This window comes from Ursus americanus, chromosome 21 (genome assembly GCF_024610735.1).
Source record: "Ursus americanus isolate L20-20 chromosome 21, mUrsAme1.1.p, whole genome shotgun sequence".
In the NCBI taxonomy this organism is placed as follows: domain Eukaryota; kingdom Metazoa; phylum Chordata; class Mammalia; order Carnivora; family Ursidae; genus Ursus; species Ursus americanus.
Genome location: NC_142147.1, coordinates 222,938 through 242,858, shown reverse-complemented (window position 1 = coordinate 242,858; position 19,921 = coordinate 222,938). Strand labels below are relative to the sequence as shown.

Genomic DNA, 19,921 nt, shown 5'->3' with positions numbered 1-19,921 from the left:
CCCTCTCTCGCTGGCTGTCTCTCTGTCACATAAAATAAATAAAATCTTAAAAAAAAAAAAAAAGAATGAAAACAGACCAAGGAAGACCTTCAGGCTCCGTTTCCCCATTTATAAAACTGGCCTGACAGACGGCCCACGCTCTGCTGGTGTCTGCATACTCAGGCGTGCGTGGGGAGGTCCGGAGTGCTGTGTCCACAGTCCGGGGTGACCTTGACTACTCGATCTGCTGCTGAGGACTGAGACCTGCCGAGGACATATGCAAGTGAGGAGACCCCCTTTTACCCAAAATACTCCTTCCAGGAGGGGAGTGGCTGGGTGGGGGTGCTTCCTCATCTCCTCAGCCCAGCACTTGGCAAAGAGCAACATATGTGCTCCCATGCCCACTTCCCAGAGGGATCAGTCTCTAAGGAATGCGGGGGGTGGATCCCCCACCACTCAGAACCACGTTCAGAAGCCACTGCCTCCAAATTCCTGGAGTTCAGTTGATGAAACAGAAGAGGTGGATGGATGGGAAGAGAGCAGGCATGGGCGAGGACAGTCTGTGCGGAAAACCTCTGGAGGGACTGCCACGCATCTCAACGACAGAAAGCCACACCGGGAAGCTTGGCATGTGTGCACACACGCACCGTGACCACACATGCACGTGTCCCATGTGGACACGTACACACAGACATACCACACGCACAATCCCAGCCTACCAAACTCCTCCCATCAAGGCTACCATCCATGGCTGCAGCAAACGGGAGGAAGGGGGACCGGATTCCTAGCGATGCCGTGTTGTGAAAACGCTGGGTTTGCGAAATCCAACAGACACATGCTCCAGGCGGTCGATGGAAGGAGGCAGAGTTCACAAATGGCTAGAAGCGGCCAAGGTAGTTGCTTCCTCCTGAATAAAGCTAGAGCACGCGGGAGGTGAGCCAGGAGAGAGGGAACTTCTCCCTCCCCTCCGGTCAGAGCAGCTGTTTGTGAGGAGGGAAAAGGGGGCCAGCCTGACTTGAACTTCTCAGGGTCCAGTCGGCCTACTTTGCCCAGAAGATGGTACTGCTGTTGCTGGGATCCAAGGGACCATTTTTCACTTCAAAGACACAGAATTTAGCTAGAAAAACCCAAAAAAGGGAAGGGAGCTGACTTGGAAGAAGAAAACATTCAACTAATACTGAATATTGCCTCAGGCCCCTGCATGTGGGATGGTGACTCCACAGGCCTCCGTTATCACAAGTGACGCCCAGGAAAACAGGAAGGTGGGACTGGGAGTTACCCTCACTCACTGCGGCCCAGAAGGTTGAATCCTTCCCTCTTCTCAACATAAAGCTGACCCCCTAACCTTGCAGCCACCCGAGCAGGGCTCGGCTCACCACTTGTCAGGCACAGCCCAGGAAGGAGATGTGAGATCTTCTTTACTTCAGACATGGAAAGGATGTTCCCCTACAATTATGAAAGTAATTGACAAACATTGAAAGTGCAGAGAAACGCAGACTTGCCCACTGCCACCCTGGGACAACCACCATAATATTTTACTGCACATCTTTTTTTTTTTTTTTTTTTAAGATTTTATCTATTTATTTGTCAGAGAGAGAGCACAAGCAGGGGGAACAGCAGAGGGAGAGGGAGAAGCAGGCTCCCCACTGAGCAGGGAGCCCATGCTGCAGGGCTCCGTCCCAGGACCCTGAGATCATGACCTGAGCTGAAGGCAGAGACTTAACCTGACTGAGCCACCCAGGCGCCCCTACTGCACGTTTTTCAAGAAAGTTTTCTGCCTTCCAAATACTTTGTTGTTGTGGTGGTTGTTGTTTTTAAGATTTACTTACGAGAGAGAGAGAGAGAGAGAGAGAGAGAGAACACGCGTTGGGGGGGCAGAGGGAGAGAGAGAGAAGCAGACTCCCCGTTGAGCACAGAGCCCCACCCAGGCCCATCCCACGACCCTGAGATCACAACCCTGAGATCATGACCTGAGCCAAAACTAAGAGTCAGACACTTAACTGACTGAGCCACCCAGGCGCCCCTACAAATGCTTTTTTTTTTTTTTTAAGGATTTTATTTATTTGACAGAGACAGCCAGCGAGAGAAGGAACACAAGCAGGGGAAGTGGGAGAGGAAGAAGCAGGCTCCCAGCGGAGGAGCCTGATGTGGGGCCTGATCCCAGAACGCTGGGATCACGCCCTGAGCCGAAGGCAGATGGTTAACGACTGTGCCACCCAGGCGCCCCTGCAAATACTTTTTTTTTTAAGCTGCTGCTTTATACTCTGTGTTCTTCGTCCGCAATAAGCCATGGACATCTCTGGCAACGGCGCTGCCCCCTCTTAAATCCTTTTAATTGCTTCACCGTGTTGTGAGGCGATGCCTCTGGTGGTGCAACCACCCCTGTGGCTGAGCACGTAGGCCTTCCCCACGGGTTTCCCTTGCACCTTTGAGGACTACAGACTTGCCTTTATGGCCTCAGGGATAAGATTACACATGGCAAAATTGCTGGGTCAAGACCACACATACACTACTATTTGCTTTTTAGTTTTTGGCCATATAGGGTCCTCAGCGAGTGAAAAGTCAGTGTGCAATGGAAGTGCTGTGCCCCAGACCCAGTGGCTTCACTGCTGAGCTCCTGACTCCCGGGGTTGCAAGCTCCCTTAGGAAATCCTGGGATTCCAGGACACAGAATATTAAAACTGGGTTTATTCGACAGATTCAAGGGTCAAGGTTTGATAAAACCCTTTTTTATTGTTTTACTCAGGAAATTCTTCTTTCTCCCCTCTCTGTTTCCACTCTGAGCACACAGTGCTAAGAAAGGTCACGAGTGCTGCCACACTTTCGTGGCACGTCTGCTTGGCGCTGGGCGCCAGCAGTTTCCCCCCCCCCAGGGTTAAATGGTGGCCCCCAGAAAGATCTGTCCATGTCCTGACCTGGAACCTGTGAATGCGACCAAACTTACTTGGAAATAGGGACTTTGCAGATGGAATTAGTTAAGGATCTTGAGATGAGCTGGTCCTGGATTACCTAGGTGGGCCCTAACCCAATGACAGGTGTCCCTTCATTCACTGCTCTACTCCCATCAGAACACCGTCTAGCACATAGAAATGGACCCATAAACACTTGTTCAATTGAATATTTTTTTAACGAATCTGTGGTTCAATTTTACCCTAAGGAGAGAAATGGAAGTTAAGCCACTCCACCCATCAAAGATTCCAAAGTTTAATCATATGCTGTAAGCTTAGGAAAACAGACACCCTTCAACATTACCAGTGGGAAACATTACCAGTCTCTGTGAGGGTTGCTTTAGTAATACTTACCAAAATACTAAGTGTATACATCCTTCAGCCCAGCGAGTCTGTTTCCTAGAATTTATACTGAACACATAAAATCATACGTGTCAACCGTACTCGCACAGTGTCCGAGGTCCTTGGGACAACAGCAGTTAACCCAACGAGATCCCCGCCATCACAGAGCCTAAGCTACGTACGAGGTTATTCAGTCAAGACTGGAAACTGCCTCCATGCCCACCAGGTGGGGAGGTCACGGTGCCCCACAAAGGGGTACGCAGTTGTACAGAGGGGTGCAAAAACTCCTCACACACTGATAGAAACCATTCCCTCACACTGGGGACTGAAAACCCAGAACACAGGACAGCGTGTCCGACAAGCCTCCCTCTGTGTAAAAAGGAGTCGTGTATGTTTGTGAAAGGGTTCCAGCTTTTCTGGAAGGACCAGTACAAGATCAGTCACAGTGACCGTCTCTGGGGCCAGAGTGCAGAGGAAGATTTCTCAATTAAAGCCTTTTCATACCTTTGTTTTTTGTTTTTGTTTTTTTAAAGACTTTATTTATTTATTCGACAGAGATAGAGACAGCCAGTGAGAGAGGGAACACAAGCAGGGGGAGTGGGAGAGGAAGAAGCAGGCTCATAGCGGAGGAGCCTGATGTGGGGCTCGATCCCGTAACGCCGGGATCACGCCCTGAGCCGAAGGCAGACGCTTAACCGCTATGCCACCCAGGCGCCCCAGCCTTTTCATACCTTTGAACATCAAAGCAGTCAAATTAGCGGACACCGATTTGCACAGTTATTTCTATAGTTTTACAAAGGTCAGGCTCCATGCAGGCCTTTGAGGCTCATCCCAACATCGAGATTAGCTGTCAGCTGGGATATAAAACGTCCTTTACTCCAGGATGTGAGGAAGAGAGGGTCATACAGCAGCTGGCGTGTGAGTGATACATTTGCAAAGTCCTGGACTCATTTTTAACCACCCTGCAATACCTGTTCAACTATTTATCAATTCAAACTTTGTAAACAACCTCAAATGTCTTCAGTGGGAAGCAAACAGTGTCCTCAAGTATGTCCTCTACTCCTGATCTCCTCTCCCTGTCCCGTGCCACACAGAACAGTCCTGTCTGCTGTCCCCCCACTTTCCGTAACCTTCTAGTGTTCCCTCTTGTTATCTTGGCTGAGCTCTGGAACTTTGGTGCCCCGTCCTGCGCTCTGGATTTCCCCCTCTTGCTCTCTCCCTCTGTTCAGGCTCAGCTATACTTGGCCTCTGTGTCTTGAAGGAATGCCCAGTCCCAGGGCCCTTCCCTGGAGCTGTCCTGTACTCTCTTTCAGAGATCAAGCACAGCCTGGCTCTATCTGGCATCCCTTGGGATTCGTGGCCTTTATCATTATCCCAAAATAAACCTAACGTACAAAACCGTGGCCTCTTGAGTTTCAGCTTTTCCTCCCAGACCCCTGAGCCCTGACTGCCTGCAAGGAGCATGACAAAGGGGGCATTCAGGGGCCTCTGAATCACGGCAACGGGGGCCTGGTTGCTCACTGCCTCACTGTGTGCATGGGTCCCTTGAGAGAAGCTGACCTGCTTTTTAATCTGAAGTGGAATGAGTAAGGCAGGGGCAGAGAAACCTCGGCATTCCATCAGCACAAGTGAAGTGCTTCCGCTTGTGCCTGGGGGAGTAAGTGGGCCTCTGATCTCAAACTATCTTTGTTCTTAAACCCAATTGCCCATGTACCTGACTTGCTCTGAACTTTGTTTCAAAACACTCAGAGCACTCTTATGATGTCATCCTGGCCCAAGGAGCCCTTTACAGCTCTCCTGGAATAATGTAACTGTAGTCCACGGCGCACCTGTGAGTCCAGCCCTAACTCATGTTTTTGACCGCCAGGAGCTAAAATTAGGACCCTCTACCTTCTGAGTCTGCAAAGATGCTCAGAGGTATAATTCCTAGAGCTTTTTAATCTATGGCCAACTGCAGGTATGACCCCACCTCTCTGACTGCATTTGCCACAGTAGGGCACGATCTACATGTGGCCTCCTCAGAGCATCCAACACAGACCAAGGGAAAAGCATAACCAGTGGGGCTCCTGGCTCACATCAAGCACTTGTAGCTCTTATCTACAGAGACTGTGTTTCCTTGTGTGCCGTTCCCACTAAGAAGGGTTGGGGAGGGACTTGGGTGGGTTTCCCACTGATCCTTCCCAGGCAGAAGGCATCACTGTCCAGTGCTCACCAAATATGTGTGAACAAAGAGCCTACACCATGAGATAAATTTTTAGGGAGCATCTTTGCTAATGTGATAAATTGATCAAGTAATTCTCCAATTCCAAGCACTGGTGGTTAGTCAATATACACAATATTTCTCTCCTGTCCCCAAGCACAGCAGCCTACAGTGACCGACAATGTCCCCAGGATTCCAAATCTACTGGAAATGAAGTATAAAGAATGTGTTTTTAGGAGTAGGCTACAGATGATCCCATAACTATAGAAATGACCTTCATCCAAACCTTTCCCAGTTGAGTTAATGATTGACCCCAATCATTTCTACTGTGCTTCTCAGTTGAAACTCTTTTTAATTGCTGGAAATATGTGGCTTTATGTGTAAGATCCAAGTGGCAAGTTTCAGTTATGGAAGGACAAACATTTCTTTGATTCTGATGTTCTGTGGACAAATAGCCAAATGTTTGAACTCTGATGGCACTTTCAACTCAAATAAACCCCAGTTCCCATCTTAGCCCAGTGCTGCCCTGCTCACGATAAAAAGCAGGTATGTGCTCTTTCCCTTGATGTGTGTAGCCCAGATGACTACCCGTTTACCCTCATGAGCTCCTAAGGAACTCAGGAGCCCTCAGGTGGACTTAAAATACTCACTTGACTTTTTAATCAAAAGTACCGGCTGAGCTGGGTTCTCTTCCACAGGGAGGAAGTGGTTATCTTGACTTCCACTCGTGACTAACTGGTGCAACTTGACGCTGGACCTAGACTTCCCACCAACCAGCTCAGAAGCCAGCTGCACCTAGTTGCTAGAGCCTAGAGCCCTGGGAAAACTTGATCAGGTTTCTCTTCTAGTAGATTTATGCCTCATTTGATTCTTGGCTCAAAAGTAGCTCTTAGGCTCCTGGTCTACCAGGTTGGCTTCTTTCTCACCATAGACCCATTTCTAAGTCTCTTCCGGCACTTTCTGCGAGGATGGGTGGGTAAATGACCTAGGAGGATCAAAGATACAGTTTCTATGAACATCTAGAGAGCTGACTGATGGTTTTGCTTCCTTATTTTGGTCATGGCTAAGGGAAGAAAGCTTCAGACGTCAAGAGGTAAGTACTCTTTTGGTGTATCGATTTGGTTTAACTTCCATTATGCTATTTTGCATAATCAAAGCATTGTAAATCTTATAACTTAAAAATAAGTTATTTAAGAACAAAAAAAAGAAAAGAAAAAGGAACAAAAATGAAATAAGTAGAACCTAACTTTTATAATTTTCAGTAAAACCTCTGTGTTCTGAATCTTGCTGGCTGACCTCTTGGAAGGTGCACAGGGATTCCTGAACAAATGATCAAGGCCAGATCAGAAAGGGGACGGTACTCTTACACAGGTGAACTCAAGGGCACTGGTCAGCCAGGTGTGAGGCATCACTCCATAGGCCCCCTCATCAAATGAGATCCTAAAACTATGTAGTCAATAAGGGAAATCTGAGGTCCTTCAGAATAGGGAAGGTTCAAACTTCTTGCTACAACCTAGCCGGCTTCCAGGTATGGTGATGATCCGCTTTGCTCTGTGGGCTCACTGCAAGGAAGGGTGCCCCTTCCCTGGATGTTCCTGCCACCCAGGAGGGGAGGGGCGCACCAGTCTACAGTGGGAGCAATGACCCTAGTTTCTGAAGAGTTGGTGATGAGACCTACGTGACCAGAGGTGTGGTGAATGGAAGTCTTTATTCTCCTGGAATCTGAAAGCAGGAACTATCCCTTGTGTGGGTCCATCAGGAACAACCTACCTCACTGCTGGGGGAGGACAGTTCCCAGATCACATACACCGGGCATTGTGTGACTGAGTCAGGGACTTCCCTAAACCACTGTGTAGATGGTATTGCTTCTCCATAAATAGGTCTCTGCCCAGGTTTCTTGCTCCTGCTGTCCTAAGGCAGACCTTGAAATTTCTCACTTAACCTCAATTGATAACCATGGGGTGGGGGGTGGGGGTGGGGGGTAAAGAGTAAAGACCTGACAGGAAGATTAACCTGAGTGCTAGGCTCTTTGCACAATGTATTCAGGAGATAGCGTATCTCCCCCACCCCCAGTCTCCATTTTCCTTCCACAAAGCACCAAACGCTGTTATTTTGTCTGTATAAGCTTGGAGAACTGGAAGTTGCCCAGCTATTGAATGTAAAGACTTTGGGCACAATTCATCTTTATCAAACTCCTGTTTGAAGATTAAAAATCCAGATAGGAAGATCTGGCACTAGGGCCCCAGGTGACAGCCTACACGCAGTCTTCATCCTCCCTCCCCAAGGCGAAACTGGCACCTTGTTGGGGTCTCTCTACTCTGCTGTTGAGAATCGCCAGGGAACGTCCTAAGATCTGTCACGGAATCTCCCGCTGTGGAGCCTCCCCCCTTCCCCAGGGATCCAGGCTGGGGACCAACTGCCTCACTGACATTTATTTTCCAGTTGCCTTCTGGCCCTGTTACCCTCACCTGATACAACTATGGCTCAAAAGGTCTTGGGATTTTCGCCAGAATAAAGTTACCCGTGTGCCTGGGTGCCACCCCTCCCGTGAGTGAGCTGGCCTGGAATGAAAGCACAGACGTTCAAAGGGGACTGTGGTATGAACACAGGTGAATTACGCCACTACTTGTTTTTCCAGGAGACGCTCGAGCATTTAATTCAGACATAGGTCTCCTGCTGGACAGGGTCCTTTATCAAGCATTCAGAGCTCAGGGTTTCCCTGGCTCACGTTACCCTATGGTAAGTGGCCTCTTGAGGTCACCTTGCCAGCCGGCCTCCCACAGAGGCCAGTGCAGCTATCTGCTCCTCCGAACCAAAGTCAGACGTGTGGGGGGGGGGGCGGTGGGTTCACAGGCCTCTTGACTCCCTCCCGCATTTCAGCGTCAAACGTGCCCAAGGCCCCGCAATCGCTGCAGTGCTTCCGGCTGGACGCCGGTTTACACATGCGTAGGAGAGCCTCGGGAGCGCGCCTCCCTTCGGCCCCGGCTCCGCGCTTCCCCACCCTTCCTCTCCCGCCCCGCGCCCCCCACCCCGCCTCCTTCTCCCCACTAACCCGCACCTCTCCCACTCCGCCCGGCCCTGGCCCCTGGCCCGCCCCGCGCCCTCCCAGCTTCCCTCACCACCCAGCTCTGCGCCCCCGGCTCCCTCGGTCCCTCGGTCCTTCCCTCCTTCGCCGGCCCCGCCCTCACCTGCCGCCGCTCTGCGGGGCGGGGCCGCCCGAGGATGACAAAGCAGCGGCCCGCGGCGCGGGACCCGCCCCCCGCGCTCGGCGGGTGCGTCGGCCGCCCAGGCGCGGCTGTTATGGAAACCGGCCGGGCGCGCAGGAGGCGATAATGGGGCGGCCATGGCCCGGGCCGGCAGCTCCAGCGGCGACGCGGCCGCGGGGCAGCGGGCCGGGGGCGCGGGGCGGCCCGAGCCGTGGGAGCTGTCCCTGGAGGAGGTGCTGAAGGCGTACGAGCAGCCCATCAACGAGGAGCAGGCGTGGGCCGTGTGCTTCCAGGGCTGCCGCGGGCTGCGGGGCGCGCCGGGCGCCGGGCGGCGCATCCGGGACACAGCGGACATCCTCCTGCGCCGGGACGGCTCGGTCAGCGCGCGGCGGGAGCCGGGCGCCGCGGGTGAGGGCCGGCGGGCGCGCGGGGGTGTGGCCGGGGGCGCGGGCGGCGCCGGGTGGGGGAGGGGGATGGCTGCGACCCTCTCTTCGTCCTCTCCCTCCCCTCCCTCCCCTCCCTCCTTTCGGTCCTCTCCCTCTTCTCCTTCCCCTCCCTCCCCTCCCTCCTCTCCTTCCCGGTCCTCTGCTTCGGCAGCCTCCCTCCGCCGGACCCGGAGCCCCCTTTCCGCACCCTCCCTTCCTTGCTGGACCTGGCGTCCCCATTCTGCACCCTCCTCCCTTCCTGAAACCGGCAACCCTTCCACACCCTGGCTCTTTCTCACCCGCCCTAGGACACCCCCTCCCTTTCCCGGAACCCTTCCCTGACCATCCACCTCTCAACGTCTGGGCAGGCTGCTGTCAGTTGGCTGCCTGCAGTTGGGCATGTTTTCCTCAGGAGAGAACGATTTTGGTTTTTGATGGCTGAGTGCCTTCAGTAGACCCAATTCTGCCTCTCCTATCCCCAGTTCTCCGCACCTGGGGCTAGTTCCTTCCACTTTGGGCGGGTGTGTAGCCCGCAGTCTTTTGTGATTCATGGTGTGGAATGCTTGTCCTATTGGTAAGTGCAGATGCCTTAGGAGGGAAAGGAACAAGTGTCCTCTTGAAGCTTTTTTCCGTGGGAATGAGGGTGAGAGGAGGGAGCTGTGTCTCCCTTGGAATCCCGCAAATTCACCAGTTGCCTGCGTTTAATAGTAAGGAGAATGTGTAAAATTTGGGGGACAGCCTGCTTGGTTTTCCAATCATGAACAAGAACAAATAATCCTTTGAAAGATACTGAAGTCTACTCAAAATAGTGAGTTTAGGTGATTTTCTTTCCTGGAGAACTGGAGTACTAGTCTGGGGCATTTGGCAGTATTAACCCAAAAGCTGATATGATACCCTACGGGGAAGCACAAAGCCCCTATGTGTGCTGGCCGAGAGCTGGGCCTTCTCCAGCCGTGAGAGCTTTGGGTTTGCAGAGGTCTTCATGGGCCAGCTTCATGGAGGACAGGGGGGGAGCAGGACAGAGCTGCACGGAAGCCATCGCTGCTGTGGTGACAGGGGGGTCTGCTGAACCCGCCCAGGGACCATCACTGTATTTCTCCACGGGGTCCTTCTCACGCCTGAGACCAACTCCTAGCTCTGTCTGTAACTCTGTTACGAAACATTTGCACATTTCTGTATTTCATGCAAAAAGCACCAACGTATTTGACAGGTGAAAATAATAAGAATTGGTATTCAAATGGTATTATTCCCATTTTATACTCGGTTAAGCTGAGGCCCAGGCTTGCCCAGAGTCACACAGAAAGTACTTGGATTCAGCCTCATACTCTTGATTGCTGTGTGTCTGGTCTTCACAGGTGGGGCTGAGAGTATTCCCCCTGGGGGGCCTACATGGTGTATATTCACAAAGAGCCTTTCTCCTGAAGCTCTCTTTTCCGTCCTGTGCCCATCCCCATCCCTGGAGATAACAATATAAACCAAGATCTGGCTCCTTGCACTGCAGAGTGGGACAGGACTGCAGGGGCCTGCCTGGTCTGACCCTTTGATTTTAAAGATGGGAAAACCGAGGCATAGAGTGATGGCTGGTTAGAACTAAGGGCCCCTGCATCTCTCTAACCGCGGGGGAGTCAAACCGTGTTTCTTACTGGTAATCTCCAAAATGCACCTTGACGGCTATGCTTCATGTTGGTGGTCACCAGGTTCTTTCTAGTCCCCAGGGATTGGACTCCTCCTTCCTCCTCCTCCTGCTTGCATGCCCACAGCCTGACTGGAAATCCAGGCTGGGGTTTAAAGCTCACATGTGGCCACTCTAGGGGACTTACTAGCCCAGGACTCGAGGGAGCCCAATTCCATTTTCCATTCAATATGATCTTTGGTTTCTGTTCATAAACATGTCTCATAAAGGCGGATGAGGGTTATGACTTGCTGCCTCTTTAAAGTTAAGAAAAATAGGGCGCCTGGATGGCTCAGTCAGTGAGGTGACTCGATCTCAGCTCAGGTCTTAATCTCATGGTCGCAAATTCAAGCTCCTCGTTCGGGTTCCATGCAGGGCATGTAGCCTACTTAAAAAAAATAAAGATTAAGAAAAACAGATTGCCCTGAACTTTCTCTTCAGTCCTGTTGAGCTTTCACTAATCAGCTGAAACTTTAGTCCCACGGCGGTGGCTAACCCAGCGTTTCTCTGGGACTTGAATGAGTTGCGAATTTATGAAGGGTATGTGTTTATGTCTTGCTGTGAATAGCAGTTGAGAAAATCAGGATCATTTAACATTGCCTCACGTGGGCCTTCAGTATAAAGTTCTGGTAAATCTAGCATTAAAATAACGTTAAAGAAATCAAAACTAAACCACGCTTGGGGGAATGATTAATATCCTAGCATACAAGGTGTGGTACCTCTCCCTTCTTCCAGCTAAGTGGGGAAGAAGTCCTAACCTTTAGTCTGAAGACTTTGTAACTGCTGGAAGCCCCCCCCCCTTTTTAAGTGGAGAAAATGTGTTAATATGTGAAGTTATTTTTAAGAGGTCATTATTAAAACCTCTTGATGGGGAAAGAGTTACTTTTTTTTTTTAATTGAGTCAAGAAATTCAATCAGCCATCACAGTGAATGCCTGTGCCCAGCCGTTCCCTGAGGCAAAGCTGATTCCCTAAACGCAGCTCTGTCAGTGACCCAGTGACCCTGGAATGCTTTCCGTGGCATTTGTCCATTTGATGCCCTCCTGGGCAGTTCACCCCAGGAGAATGACTGCTCCCCAGTGCAGTGTTTGGCTGTCTCCTTAATGGAAAGACCATATGCCTTTCTGGCCTACAGCTGCGGATAGAACATATCTCCAGGCACCAGGCTCTCCACCAAGAAAGCCCATGGACAGGCAAAGGCTGGGCATGAGTCTTGACAAAGGTGTGTCTGAGATGGGGGTGAGCTCATCACCTCCCACCTTTCCCATCCTGCTTCTGCTAATTTATACACTGCCCTATTTTTCTGACTTTTTTCTTGTAAGTTTTGATGCTACACCTTTTCACAGGCCCTACTCTCCAGGTTGGGTGCCTCATGTGATCTGCCCACCGGGCCCGCCTGCCCCTCTGGCCCCTTCCTGCTGCTGCTTCTGCCTGGAGTTTAGAGGCCAGCTGTCCCCATGGTGAGGGACCTAGCTGTCTGCAGGGTAAGGCTCTTCAAGCAGCCCACCGCTGCACAGACTCGAGACCTTCCCAACTCAACTCATTTTCAGTCCTGAGTTTCCAACACAGAAATGATGAATAGTCTGTCCTGTATTGGGCGGTGGTATCCTGTGTCATGAGCTCCATGGGGCCCAGAATTCTTTTTCACTTCAGCTCAGTAGCTGGAGAAACAGCAACACTCAGGAGCAGGCTTTGTTATCGGACTCGTGGCCCATTCCTTCTCGGTAGACTGTGACGATGGTAGCACATGGCTGGGGAAGGATGAGGACTGGTGAGGGAGTATCAGGACAGAGCCCCAGGCCCAGGAAGTGTGTGTGTGCACAGACACACAACACACACACAGACACGGACACAGATGCATACAGGTGCACAGACACACGCAGACACAAGCTCACAGACATGGATGCATACAGGTGCACAGATGCAGACACACACACGCTCACGGACACGGATGCATACAGGTGCACAGACACGTAGACGCTCATGGACACAGATGCATACAGGTGCACAGACACACGCAGACACGCGCTCATGGACATGGATGCATACAGGTGCACAGATGCAGACACACACACGCTCACGGACACAGATGCATACAGGTGCACAGACACACGCAGACACGCGCTCACGGACATGGATGCATACAGGTGCACAGATGCAGACACACACACGCTCACGGACACAGATGCAGACACACACACGCTCACGGACACAGATGCATACAGGTGCACAGACACACGCAGGCACGCGCTCACGGACATGGATGCATACAGGTGCACAGACACGCACATGCAGACACAAACTGCACACATGCGCTGGCCTGGCGTGTCCTCTCCCAAGAGCTGAGGTAGGGTCCATGGCTATCAGGAATGGCTCTGGGCCCCTGGTGCTCTGGGAGGCCCTGCTAGTCCTGTGGGCTCCAGCTGTTCAAGCTCGACTTGGTGGGCCTCATGGGGAAGTCCCCTTCTGAGTGACTGGGGACTGTCTTTTTAGCCTGCCTGTATTTTTTTTTAAATATTTTATTAATTGTTTGATAGAGAGCATAGCAGGGAGAGCAGCAGACAGGGAGAGGGAGAAGCAGCCTTGCAGAGCAGGGAGCCTGATGTGGGGCTGACCTTAGCAGAAGGCAGATGCTTAACGACTGAGCCACCAGGGTGCCCCTCTTCTGGCTGCTTGACTCCTCCCCAGCGTGGCTGGTGCTACCGATCCTTGCTGTCACTCAGGGATCCTTGGCGTTCTGGGGCTCTTTTTGCTTTTTGTTGCACCCTGTGAAGGTCCCCAAGTCAAGACATAGTGTGGAGATGAAGCCAAGCCACCAAGGGTCTTCACAGTCCGGGGAGACAGCAGCTGATGTTTTTGGGCTCTTGGGGGAATGTGCTGGGCAGGGCTGGGCCCACCCCTGTTTATGCCCTGCAACACTGTTAGGATCCCCATTGCACAGATGAGAAAACTGAGGTTCCCAAAGCAAGCATCCAGTCACCCCGTGTGGGGGTGGGGGCAGGGCTGCAAGTGTGGACGCGGCTGGGCTCCAGACCTGCCGCTGCCCTCAGCCTGGCCTTGGGAAGTGACTTGTGACTCTGCTCTGTGAAATGGGAGGATAGAAGCACCTACCCCCTAGACCGTGTTAAGCCTAGGGACCTACCTGGCGTGGGGGAGCGCTTGGTGTCGTCTCCTCCTGTATGCACCTCAGCCAGACCTGCCTTAGGAAGCAGCACCAGATTCATGGGGTGCGCGAGGCCTTACAGAATTCGAGGCCGCAGCGCGAGGCGCAGGCGGGAGCTCCGCAGAGGATGCTCGGCCAGGGTTCCCGTGCACGTTTCCCCAGGATGTGCAGCATTGTGCCCGGAAACACCCACACACTCCCGTGACCCTGGGTGGGGCAGAGGCAAGTGGTTGCGGTGAGGTTCCTGGCCTCTGTGGGTGTGACTGTGTGGGCCGGGTGTCTGTAGATGGCATTCCTGATTTCCTCTCACCTCTGAGCAGAGATGATCTCACAGGCAGGCATCCCCCAACAAGCCGTGTGAGTGCTGGTGGCTGGAGGTGGCCGTCACCCATGATCGGGTTAAGCTTAGCCTGTGTGGCCGCTTTGGCCCAATACCCACCCGGCTGTTTGCAGGTTCTGCCCTGTGCTTTCCGGAGAGGCTGCAACTGTCGAGAAGGTATCCTCAGGGTCCCCGTGTACCCTTGAGCTTGGCTCTTGAAGGATATAGCCCTGCCACGTTCAGGGCCCTGGTCACCCCCACCCCAGCCCCCACCACTGAGGTCTTCACAAAGAAGGGGTTCTCTGCTGTCTTTTTAATTGGGCACCAGGGGGTGACCTGTGGGGGCCAGAAGTACTCGAGTGCTCCCACAAAGGAAGCATCGTGACCCTGGTTGGTCTGGTCCTGGGTTGTGGCAGTTTCAGTGAATATGCCAGTGAGTATCAGCTGCGGGAAGGGTTAGGGTTTCGCTCTGATCCTGTTCGACTCCTCAGAGGGAGTTCGGCCTCCAGTGAGGACCCGTCAAGGAGGGAGCCTGCCTGGAAGCGCCAACGTGGTGACGACGCAGATCGGCCCGGGCAGAGCCCGGGCGCCTGTCCTCGGCTTCAGCTCTGCCTGGAATCCCCGCGTGGTCAGTGTCTGGTCTACCCAAGGAGACGAGGCACAACAAGCGGAGTGTGAGAGTTTTCTCGGCTGCAGTGAGCAAGTGACACAAATTCCCTGCTGAGACAACACATGTGTGTTCTGTGACAGCAGGAGAGGGTGGAAAGCCAGGATAACCTCTTTTCCGTAGCAGCTTCCCTTCCATCTGCTACCCCAGGTACCCTTGCAATGTCACATAACATGTCCACGGGTCCTGGGGATTGGAGCAGGTGGGGCCGTTGGTCACACAGGTGGCAGGGACGCTGTTCCCAACCCCACCCATCAGCAGCATCAGGGTGACGACTGTGGACCTAGAGCTGCATGTAATGCTTTACTGGGGCTCTTCTCACCCTTGAGTCCACTGGGGGCACGTAGAGCACAGAATCTTGGATTGCTGGGTCCCCCCACCCCCATGAGCCCGATGCTACCCAGGTCCTGGGTGGTCCTGAGAATCTTCTGACAAGTTCCCAATGATGCTGATGCTGGGGGTTCCAGGACCCACTCTGACCGTCAGGCACAGTGTGTGGATTCCCTACACCACACCCTAAGGAGCGGTCGCCCACTTCCTGTTGGAAACCCCTCCGGGGCCAGGACTCATTCCATCTTCACATGACTGGAATGGTCAGTGAAGGGGACGACTCATGGTCTGGGTGTTGGCTTCAGAGCCAGGCTAGCGGTGGACTGGATCCCAGCCAGGTGACCTTGGGCAAGTTCCTCCCCCTCTCCGGCTGCACTGTGGACCAACAGTGGGGACTGCTTGACATGGGCCCCGAAAAGTACTCAGGCACTTCAAGGAGCCACCCTTAGCCCAGCGGGGAGGGGTGCCTCAGAAGTTAATGCCCCCTTTCAAGGCTGCCGCCTGTCTGCTATGAACGTCAGTGGGGGTGGTGGTCCCCAGACACACTGGCAGACGCTGGGTGTGGACGCGCCGAAGGAGCAGAGGAACTCTGACCTCTCCCTCGCAGGGCTTACTGAGAACGTAGAAAGTCAACAGCGTGATTGCTGGGAGTGTGGGGAGTCCTCTGGCCAACACCTATTTCCTGGACTTGGGTCCCCCCTGGAACTGAGGGAGTCATGGTGGTGCTACGTTCTTGCTGCAGGGGGGGGAGCCACACCCTGTGCGTGACGTGTGTTGATGGAGAAGGGGCTTGATGTCAGCCGTAGCCCGTGGAGACAGGCGGAAGTGAGCTGAGGAAGAACGCGCCAGAAGCACGAGGGGCCCCTGCCCTGCAGCGCTCTGTGCTTGCTGAACAAACGCACAACTTCCCAGGTGTGAGCAGGCGTGTTCCTCTTAGCTCGGGTTTGCCACCAGCTCGTGTCTAGAGACCGGTGCTCCATCTAAGACATTACTTAATTTAAGTTTTGAAATTGCCTCTTGACAACGAAGCCAGCATTTACTGAAGCGTTTAGTAGGTGCCACACGCTACGTGGTGTTCGTTTTGGGGTGTTTTTTTTTAAGAATTTATTTTTAAGTCATCTGTACCCTACCACATGGGGCTCGAACTCACAGCCCTGAGGTCGGTGTCGCCTGTTGGGCGGCTGGAGCCAGGGGGCGCCCCATTGGTGTCTGTACAGTCAGGGTGTGATGGGCTATCCCCGTTCTGTAAGAGCCGGGCAGGGGGCTTGGGAAGGTCAGCGAGTGGCTGCCAGACACGCTGGTGGTGTCACTTCTGAGTCTGTGCGCGCCCCGGGTTGTGGGAGGGCGGGAGGACGCCGCGTGCTCGCTCGCCCGCCCGCAGGTTATCTCTTGATGCCACAGCATGTGTTCCAAATCCAGAAAGTGTAAAGGGAAACAGAGTCTCCTGCCAGCCTGCCCACTCTGTGTCCGTTTCCTGCATATGCCGGCGTGCAGGGGGGCTGCCTGTGCTCGCCCCTTAATGGGGAGCCCCGACTGTCTGATTACAGAGGACACCCCCTCCCACGTAGGGGCTGCCCCGTGCCCCCTTGTGCGGATGTCTCCACATATCTTCAGTGGGTATTTGCGTGTCCAGCAGGTCACTGTTACGAAGGGCACTGCTGTTTGTGGTCTCAGGGGTCATGCCACGTGGGCACATCTGCTGAATCAAGGCAAGCAGCGGTGTCATTTTGAGAGACATGGCAGGTTGTCTTCCTTGGGGTTGTTGCCATTTCCCGCCAGCACTGAGTGGGGGCCCTGCAAGGGCCTCGGTCTGTCCACCCTGCTGTTGAGCCACACGGGTGTTCTTGAGAACTCAGCCTGATGTGCAGAAAGGCAGGAGCCACCAGGGCTCAAGCTAGGACCCCACCCTTTGTGGTTTGCATCCGTTGTTGGTAATTAGGAACCTGGGGGAGCCTAGTAGAGCCAGTGCATGTGTGCGGTCTCCTGGGGGCTGAAGAGGGGAGTCCTTGGCTCCTCCATGGCCATTCTCTGTCCTGACCGCAAGCCTAAAGAGAGTCACAGGCAGGATGCCCATGGTCTGAGTCTGGTCGGGAGGTCCTGGTGGCTCCATTGCCATCATCATGGTGACCACAGCGTCCACACCCTCACAGGATACTGGGCTCTAAGAAGGGTCTGCATCTGCTCCCTCACTTGTCCTTTGAGGTAACACTGTGGGTTAGGGGCAGGTATTATCTCCATCCGAGGGTGAAGAAAGGAGGTCAGAGAAGCAAGACCCTTAAGGTCATGACCACAGGTAGCTAGGGATCTGGCCCGAACTACGCTCCTCCTTCCCTGTGCTCCCCACCCAGGCACAGAGGGGCAAGGCTGTCAGCTCTCCGCCTACCACCCACTCCACCTGCAGACCTGGACCTGCGGGGCAGGGGAAGCACTTGCCTGGGAGCTCCAGCCTGCAAAGTCCTCACAGACTTCTCTCCTCCAGATCATCTTTCATCTTGTACTGCTGTGACACAGGAGTCTTTCCAAGGAAACTTCCTAGCATCTTGGTTTCTCCTCATTGGTTACGTCACACATGAGACATCACATCAGCTTCTCTTTCCCAGTACATCTTGGTGAGGGTGCTCTTTGCAGGGAGAGAGAAGGCCGCCCGTGGAGGGGCAGCGTCCCGGAGACTGAGTGTCCTGGTTGCTACCCCACCTCAGTGTGACCTTGATGGCCCTGGTGAGAACACTTCTGCCCCAGCTGCCTCCATCTGCTTCTGTCTGGGTCTCTCTGTCTTCCCTCCAAGACAGTTTTTCAAATAAGCAGAAGGTAGTTTGCACGATGCTCTGTGACCACCCTGGCAAACAAGGGGACATAGGGACATAGGCATTAAAATTATTCCAACCAGAAGGCTTTGCATTGACCAGCGGACCGCACGGCGCTCAGTCTGTAAAGGACACTGCAGGACCCCCTCCCCTTCTTGGCCCTCAGGATAACTCAGGATGCTGGCCGGTTCCACGAGCACCTTTCTTCTGAGCCTGATTTCTTCTTCCCGTTGCCTCGATCCAATCACGGCTGCACCCTCTGATTGAACCCCGAACATGGGCCACCGGAGACTGCTTGCTGCTCACTTTCCTCTCCACTGATGCTGGGAGTGGACTGTTCTCCGTTACTCTAATGCATCAGCCCAACACAAACGCCCTTGGTCTTTGGCAGTCTCCCTGGCTCTTCATGGCATTTTGAAAATATCTGCAGAGGTAGCGGGTTCACTTAGCAGAGATTCCAGGGTCTGTGGTTTTTTATACCCTAGCTCGTGCCAACAAGAAGCTAAGGCAACTCAAGTTCACCCCAGCAGAGGGTCTACCCGCATGTGTAATGCAAGGGAGCTTGTAGAAGTCGGTGGGTTTTCTGTGTCTCATGCAGCCTTGCCTTGTGGGAGACCGGGGCAGGGGGTGGTGTGGGGAGCGGCTGGAGCAGATTCTAGGGTCCCCTGGCCTGGCCCCACCTGGCACCACCACCAACTAGCTGTGATGTCTTGGGGCAATTGAGCTTAGCTTTCTGGACCTGTTTGCTCATGGGTAACAAAACCACCTACCTTCTGGGTTGTATATGGGTTACAACAAGTGGGCACTTATAAATATGTTAATTCAGTGCCGTGTTTAATAACAAACATAATAAAATACCTTGTACCTAATTTAACACCTGGCCTTCAACCCAGGCACTCTTATTCTCTGACGGAGACACTGACGGTCTCGGCAGATCTCCAGATCTGCAGGTGGGGGCCGGATGCTGACTTACCCAGCTCAGCTCTTGGGAACTCTGAGCAAAATCTGTGTTGCCTTTGAGCCTGGGTTTCTCATTGGACTCCGCTGTGATTTGGGGGCACAATGCTTCGGATTGTGAATTATGGACCGTGGGAGCTTTCCTGTAGACAAGACTTAACTGCTCCTTGTTCCCTCTTGACTCTTGGGGACCCTGTTGGCTGCTCCCCTCTGAGTGGTCACTTGGGGTGTGACTGCTGTGTGGGGCGTGGGCAGGGGCTGCATCAGTCTCCTGGCCCCGCATCTGGGTGTCCACCGAAATGACTGGCAACACGACCTGGTTAAGTTTTCTCGTGTTCCACTGGAGCCTTTGGGGGACACACTGTGTGTTCCCTAGAGGGAAGGCGGCTGGGCGTCCCTATTCGTCAGGGCCTGGGGCTGCTGACGTATGTCTTGACTGCCTGTTATCTCCCCTTGCAGAGTCCACAACGATGGTGCTGTCACCAGCCAGCTCAGAAGCCCAGGTACCTTTAAAATAATTTTTAAGTTTACTTGATACACATGAAAACTAATATGTGTCATAGCATGTCAGTTAAAAAGCATGTAAAGTAGTTACACGGTTGTTTCCATGAGGTGGGGCACAGATAAAATACTCAAAGGGCTTAGTTGAAAGGACTTGATGAAGAGAATGGGTGGGTGAGGACAGACAGCCCACTGAGGTGGTGTGGAACCTGGCAGGCCTTGGTAGGCCCGAAGGCTAGGGGAGCGATGGTGCCCCACCCCGCTCTCCTCTTCCACCCCAAGCTCTTGGTGTTGCCTCCTGCTGACCCGAGGGAGGGAGCAAAGGTGCTGTGGTCTGTGGGGTTGGCCCCCCGGGCACAGAGTGTCAGTCAGGGAGTGGGTCTGAGAGGCAAACAGGAAAACCCCCACC

The 19,921-nt window shown here is 53.3% G+C and overlaps 1 protein-coding gene across 1 annotated transcript in view; it reads left to right on the top strand.

Moving 5' to 3' along the window:
- Window positions 1-8,743: 8,743 nt before the first annotated feature.
- Window positions 8,744-19,921, top strand: part of SPIRE2 (spire type actin nucleation factor 2) — a 33,139-nt gene continuing 21,961 nt past the window's right edge. The window contains exons 1-2 of the mRNA XM_045772647.2: window positions 8,744-9,083; window positions 19,471-19,514. Coding sequence (XP_045628603.1) covers window positions 8,813-9,083; window positions 19,471-19,514 — 315 coding nt within the window. The 5' untranslated portion in view covers window positions 8,744-8,812. The remainder of the gene's footprint in view (window positions 9,084-19,470; window positions 19,515-19,921) is intronic.